The following is a 6,848-nucleotide window of genomic DNA, read 5'->3' as shown; positions in this document are numbered from 1 at the left end:
CTAATATATCTCCTAACTCAGGGCCTGCGTAAAGGTTCTCTAAATATTCTTTCCACCTATCTGCCTTTTCCTCATTTTCTATCAAAATGACCCCTGCCTTGTTTCTTATATTATTACTACTGTATCCTACATCTCTAAAAATTTTTATAGAATTGAAATATAAACTAATTTTTTTTTTCGTTCGAAACCACCGAAAAGCTCGCTGTAAAATTAGCTGACAAAAACGAAAAATTTCCCCAATAGCTGTTTTATATCTAGCAGCTACCTTCATGATGCCTTATATAAAAGAGCATATATCAAATAATATCTCCAACTGCGTATTTTCAGTATTTTCACTTGTAATATCTTTCTGTCTAAAGGATTTGTGAGAATGTTTGAGATAGGATTCAAACGTTCTACAACCATTTTGAATTTATCTTGTAAAGAGTTTGTAATTTTATCTTAAACGCTTAAAAATTCTTTTCTATAAAACATATTTACATCAAAGCTCGCTGCATTGGATTCACGGTTATCAATTTTTGTGGAAATTATTCGTTTCCGATGACGTCTGAAAAACCTGTTTTGGATTAACTTTAACTTTTCTGGCAAAAATTTTGGCATTTTCTATTAGATTTAGAAATACATCTTGTCTTCTCATTTTGCCTTATTATAAATAAGGGATTCTCTGGTTCTATTAATAATATATATTGCGTCTACAATGTTGAAGGCTTCCTTTATTCGATATCTTGGTATTTTTGCGTACCACAACAGATTTACCAATTATCCCCTCAGGTCGTTATTGATGTACCACTGTATTCTAGTAACCAACTTAGTATAGGGTATATGACACGAAATATTGACTGGAAGTTTGATTTCTTGATGATACTGTAATGGTAATTTCTGCTACCTGCGAGAGTTCTGTGAACATCGAACTAAGGACCGCTATTACTTTTATGGTCCCTATGCCCTTTTATAATTTTATTACAACCCGTATACACGAATGATCTTCGAGATTCTCAAGCAGCTTTACCTACAGGCGCTTTGACACGAAATTATGAAAGAAGACTATTTTTAACATATTTCCTAATTAATAACACAGGATGAGAAAGCCAACTGAAGAAAATATTGGGCGGGGAGCATCCCCCTCTTTGGCTAGGGACCTGCGCGAAGGGTTTAATTGTTTCCTTAAGAGATACGGAACCCTAAGGAAGATTAGAGTAAAAAAAAATGTTTTATTTATTATTTGATCGTTTAAAATAGATAGTTATAAAACAGTTACAAGTAGTGCTTTTTTTCTTTGATTTTGACAGTAGAAATTTCCATGGACTGAAATGCAGTTTCGTGAAGAAAACCTTTCTGAATTCCTTTGTTCATGAAAAGGAACTTGATAAATCCACTTTTGTATTCGATGATTTCAGCCAAGGAACGGGCTGTACGAAACACGTGGCCAGTAGAACGAGCTATAATAATTAACCAAAGCTCTAGGCGAGCAACAGCAGGGGTGATTGCAACTGCCTTAGGCGATTCCGCTTATTCTCTTTCATCACCGTTTCTATATAGTAAGTATTGTTGTACAGTGTACACTGAGCGGAACAAGTCGGGTTATTTCAAATATTGCCCAGAGATACGACAGCCTAGATATGTATGGAGAACCTATTCGGCCGCAGATGGACTCGGGGCTAAAATAGGCTGACGAGGGGACAGGGAACTAGGTATTTTATGCCGCCTGAAGCTGTTCAGAATGTCGAACTCGAACAAGTATAACCGTAGCCGTCAGAAAACTTCTTGATCTCCTTGTTTGCCGTTTACTACAATAGAGAGGATATCCAGGGAGAAAAGATAAAGATTACCAATAAATAGGTGATCCCAGACCCAGCACTATTTCAGTTTGATTGTGAAAGAAAAACGCTTAAGAAAACACGTTCGCAGCTAAAATAAGTCGACTTCTTCAAAAAAAAGAATCGGTCAGAATTTCTGAATTTCAGACTGAAAAAAAAAACTCGATAAACTTTAACGAAAAATGAAAATTACCTAGAATTCGAAAAATTATCAGACGTACTTCAAACTGAAGACGAAACATACGGTGTAAACTCTTTATAACGTCACTCGATTTAACGACAAACTCCTTAACATTGCAGCAGCAAAAAACATCAGACGAAGATAGCAGACTATACGCAATGTATTTACACTGTATTTCAAAAATGATTATGGTCTTGTTCCAAAATCTCCACTTTTAAAAATATGATTTACTTTGATAATGTCATCATGAACCTATCACTTTAAAATATCCTGCCTCAAAAAAAAAATAAATAATTCTGACAACGGTTTTTGAAGCATAATCTAATCTATCAAAATTTATAATTACAATTAATCACAACCAATTCTTAAAGTTTACGGTAAAATTTATAAAACTAAGACAAGTAAACTTTAACGCTAAGTGTTCACGATGCACAAGCTATAAAAGGGAATAAATCAAATCAATTTCATTATAGTAATTGACTATTCGATTTAATTTTAATAACGAAAATTTCGTACACTTTGCAAACTTATGATTAGACAAAATTACACAACAAAAAATTCGTGCCGTGAGGAGTATAATGTTATTAGAAGACCGATTTCAAAGAATTTTTAAACGCCCTGTGTAAGAAGCTTACATAAAATTTGTTATTCTCAGGTACCCTTTATTTAAAATATCTAAAAAGCCCGAGGCGAATAAATTTTTTTATCAGCTTTCAAACAGAACAAGAGAGAGAGCTTGCAATGCGGTTCGGAATGGAATGGAATTTAAAAATGCCCCAGGAACAATTCGTCCGCCGTATAACAACGGAGAACAACAGACCGTACCTTGGGGCGCTCATATTTTACAACACACCCATTTGTGCCCCAGGGCATCTCGCCCATGCCCTTCGGCTGACACGCCGCATTATTCCTGCGGTCCACGAGATATGAACGGAATACACATACATATACGTATGTTTCTATGTATTTCTTCTCTTCTTGTAGAATTAACCCTGACTAAAGAATATGATACCTTACAATTATTATATTCAGAATTTCGCCAGCCTGAAGGCATTATTTCTTTTTTTTACATAAAAGGAACCTTTTCTTATTACAATGCATAATGAAGACTTTGTACAGTCTCTTTCAAAAACGGCATATTTCTGAATGAATTCTAATTACGAGTCTCTCTGGCACAGCCCATGGCAAACGTGAATTATGTAATAATTTTATTTGTGAAAATGGCAGCATAAAGAAACGTCTAGGTTTTTTCATTAAAATGCCTCAAAAATTGTATGAGTACGAAATCTACCAGAAAATACTGATTATATAATTTTATCAAAAGAGAAACAAATATAAATTAAGAAAGAAGTTACTGCATCGACCGTGAATAGAACTGGCATAGCTAGACTGCCGCCCGTTGGCAAGGCAAGCAGTTTCAAACAAATAAAACATCGTCATCGTCAGTAGCTTTACCAAACGAGGTTACGTATTAGAACTCTAACGGGTACAGACCTACGGATCATGGGTAAGGTCTATTGGAAGAAATTAGTAATTACTTCATATTCGTTTTTCCCCGACCGTTACTGGGCGACTAGCTCATTTATTATTAAACTTTCTTGAACGAATCAGATACATCTAAATAATTTGTCTTTTAAAGTCTTGAACAATTAAAGTAAAAAAATAACAATCTACATAACTATTGAATTTGTAGAAAAGAAGTATTCCTCAGCATTTCATTTTGAAGAAGACGTTGAACGAATAAGGACCTTTGAAAATCAATTATTTTATTATTTTAGAATATTCTTAATTAAGCAATAATAAGGAGTGTTGTTAAACTTCACAACAATTCAGTACTATATAAGTATTCCCTTTATTAAGATTTTTTCATTTTCCATATTTATAACTATAATCATACTCTAGATAAATAACACTGTGTATGTAGGTAACATGATTATCTTTGACTTTTATAATTAATTCTCCTATTTTTAACTTTATTTTAGCAAACAGATGAAGCTAGCGATATTATTTAACTACACGGTATGTTAGTCATATCCGTAGTATTCCGTTAAAATTACCGTGTGTCTAGACACTTAGAAAAACTTTTTGCTCTGTAGTCAGTGGTACTACCTATGGGTACTACTCATAGACGTAGACATATATCTATGGTCGTATCAATGTCAATTGTCAAATAATTTATGGTGAGGAGGTTTTAGGTTATAAAGTGCATGATAGAGTTTTATATCATACTTTATTGTTAATATTTTATTTCAAATAAAAGGCAATGCCAAATTTAAACAAAAAACGGAAACACAATCCTTCAGCTGAAGTTGAAGTTCATGTATTAGCGCCTAGAAACAATTTCAGGCCGTTTGATAATCGAGCACGAGCGGAAGAAAAACATTTGTCAAACATACTTTTCGGTTACGATACAAATCTATTAAAAAGTTTGGAAGAAGCTGAAAACGAGCTAAATCAGGCACAAACTTCAACTTCTCCAGAATCTTCAAACTTTGACTCTGGTGTTGGTGATGAAGACGTAGATAGTGATTATTTTGAAGAGTTAGAAAGAAAACCAGCTTGGGTAGATGAAGACGATGATATTTTGGTTGGTCAAGCTTTAAATGCTCAAGGTAGAAAACTCCCTAATGGAGGAATTAACAAGCGCTCAAATAAGTACTCAGAGCTTTTACAACAAAAATTTAAGACTGTAGTTGGGGACCCAAAATGGGCATCTTTGAAAAGAAAGAAGGTGGACTCAGATTCAGATGAAGAAATAAATCAAACATGTGGATTTCTAAAAAAAGTCGTACCTCAAACATTACCACCAACTACATTGGAATTTAAAAAACTCAAAGACTTAAATGCAGAAACGTATGCTGAAGGAATTATTAATTGTATAGAATTTCATCCTACATCGAGTGTAGCACTTGTAGCTGGTAATTCTGGTGTTGCTACATTGTATGCAGTTGATGGAAAAGAAAATAAAAAGTTACACAATGTTTCTTTCCAGCAGTTTCCAGTATTTTGTGCCAAATTCCTTCAGAATGGCAATGAAGCTGTTTTGGGTTCAAGACATCCTTTTATTTATAATTATGATTTGATTTCTGCTAAAGTTTTAAGGGTACCTTTACCATATGGCCTTACACAATGTAAAAAGTTTACAGTATCACCTGATGAAAAGTGTTTAGCTGTAGCAAGTAAATGGGGAGAAATACATGTACTCTCTAGCAAATCAAAAGAAAAATTATTTACTTTGAAACAAAATTCAGAAATTGCTGCATTGAGTTTCAATACAAAGGGCAATTTACTCTTTGGTCACAGTGTGATGGGTGAAGTAACTATATGGGACATGAGAATGCAAAGAGTTCAACACAAATGGATTGATGAAGGGTGTATCCAAGGATCTTCCCTTATTATATCTCCAAATAATCAATATATCGCAACTGGTTCCTGTCAAGGTGTTGTTAATCTTTATGAAATGAGCGAAGTACTAAATAAAACAATACCCCAACCCAGGAAAAGTGTCCTTAATTTAACTACAAGTATAAAAGACCTCTCTTTTAACAGTACGTCTGAAATACTTGCTCTTTCTTCAGAAAATATTGAAAATTCTGTGCGCATACTGCATGTAGAATCAGGAACTGTTTTTAGTAATTTTCCTACGTTTGGCGCTAAGATGGGATATATCACGGCTATGAATATATCTCCAGGGAGCGGATATTTAGCAATTGGCAACAAAAAAGCGGTAGTTTCATTATTTAGATTAAAATATTATAAAACATACTAATTGTGTTACTTGTTCATATCCTTNTATCAGCCTTGGAGGAGATTATGTTGAGAAATAAAAAAAAAAAATTTTTAAAAACCTTGTTTTTCTTGGTCAGGCCGGAAACTTATCAATCCACCCTCGTATTATGAAACTCTAGGCATTTTCTTTTATGTGGGATTATATGAATACTTGTGGTTTTATAATGCCATTTTTACAGAACTGAAGGCGTTTTAAGGTGCATGGAACTTAAAATCTACAACTGTGTAGCCAACCCTTGACCCATTAAGAAAAACGTTGACTACGTCCCTGATTTTATTAGGTTCGTTACGAAATTTTCTGATATGTGATAAGTAGGTAGATAAGTTTCCCAACCAGGGCAGACATTCTTGGTTACAAGTTTATAAAAAACCAGATTCCAATTCCACCAATATTTTATTTAAAGACTTATAATTGGAAGAACCGAAAAAGTCCCGTTTTGTCGGACCTCGTATAGGGGGTTAATGTAAAGAGACGTGACGGTGAGAAATTGCTGTCGGTCGTCGCAGGAGCCTTTGAAATATGCAGCATGCATCAGCCACTGAGAGTTTACAGAGGTTTTCTAATTTAGCCGGAGGAAAACTTGAAATACAATGCATACTATTGAGTTGTGGTTTGCGCATGGATTCCCCAAAGAACGAGTGCTGTGGAACAAAGACTTATTTATGTTTATACCGAAAAAAACAAAACAGTGCAGGTATTTTTCACTTTTTCTCTAAACAAAGACGTGGCTTAACAATATTGCCATTTATGAACATTCGGAGACCCCAAAGATACGCTTATTAGACTAAAAATTATAAAATTAACGTTTTGTTTCTCCATGCCATTAAATTACAATCTACGTAAACATAAAAATGCAGGGAACTATTAGGATCCGTCAAATGGGAGGAGCCTAAAAACATGGCGCCGATTAGGGAAAATTTATCGTAGTTCCTATAGTGTACCGTGCAATTTCCAAGTTTTTAAATTACGATAAAATGATAAGTATTGACACAATATGTGATTGGGCTGACACAAAGCCTCGGAAAGGAAATTTCGTTGAAGGTGAGCGTGTTTTTAATGC

The 6,848-nt window shown here is 34.2% G+C and overlaps 1 protein-coding gene across 1 annotated transcript in view; it reads left to right on the top strand.

Moving 5' to 3' along the window:
* Nucleotides 1–4,153: 4,153 nt before the first annotated feature.
* LOC108741391 (U3 small nucleolar RNA-associated protein 18 homolog) overlaps nucleotides 4,154–6,848 on the top strand; it is an 8,791-nt gene continuing 6,096 nt past the window's right edge. The window contains exon 1 of the mRNA XM_025977246.1: nucleotides 4,154–5,426. Within this exon, the coding sequence (XP_025833031.1) occupies nucleotides 4,262–5,426 (1,165 nt within the window). The 5' untranslated portion in view covers nucleotides 4,154–4,261. The remainder of the gene's footprint in view (nucleotides 5,427–6,848) is intronic.

Source organism: Agrilus planipennis, unplaced genomic scaffold (assembly GCF_000699045.2).
Source record: "Agrilus planipennis isolate EAB-ADULT unplaced genomic scaffold, Apla_2.0 scaffold24, whole genome shotgun sequence".
Lineage (NCBI taxonomy): Eukaryota > Metazoa > Arthropoda > Insecta > Coleoptera > Buprestidae > Agrilus > Agrilus planipennis.
The sequence above is the reverse complement of the archived record's forward strand: the minus strand, read 5'-3'. Positions and strand labels throughout refer to the sequence as shown.